Below are 379 nucleotides of genomic sequence, written 5' to 3'. Positions count from 1 at the left end.
CCGCCCCCCCAGCCACAGGTGGGAAAGCACTGCAAGAGCGAGCACATCCGCATCGCAGACTTACTTTGGGACACTTGGTGCGCTTCATAGAAAGCGTAGAGGTGAGAGCCCACGGCAAGGAGCCCGTAGAGACGCATTTCCCAGGCCGGCAGCAGCATCGGCCTGGGCGCTGCTCCCCCGTAGGCTCCGCCGGCCACGTCCCTGCGGGGAAAGACAGGACGGGAGAGGCTTCCCCGCGGAAGACGGGCGGACGCCAAGCACCGGGACACCGCTTACCAGGACACCCACAGCACGCCGGGCCGTCGGCGCGGGACCGGGGCGGGCCAGACAGTGGCCACCGAGCGCACTTCAGGCTCCCGCACTGCCGGGGCCCTGCGGC

General features: G+C 69.7%; 1 protein-coding gene across 1 annotated transcript in view; it reads right to left on the bottom strand.

The window, feature by feature from the left end:
• Window positions 1–158, bottom strand: part of HHAT (hedgehog acyltransferase) — a gene marked incomplete at its 3' end in the record, with an annotated part of 22,004 nt that extends 21,846 nt beyond the window's left edge. The window contains exon 1 of the mRNA XM_010284549.1: window positions 65–158. Coding sequence (XP_010282851.1) covers window positions 65–158 — 94 coding nt within the window. The remainder of the gene's footprint in view (window positions 1–64) is intronic.
• Between the last annotated feature and the right edge of the window lie 221 nt (window positions 159–379).

This window comes from Phaethon lepturus, unplaced genomic scaffold (genome assembly GCF_000687285.1).
Source record: "Phaethon lepturus isolate BGI_N335 unplaced genomic scaffold, ASM68728v1 scaffold18743, whole genome shotgun sequence".
Classification (NCBI taxonomy): Eukaryota; Metazoa; Chordata; class Aves; order Phaethontiformes; family Phaethontidae; genus Phaethon; species Phaethon lepturus.
This window is presented reverse-complemented; position numbering and strand designations above follow the sequence as displayed.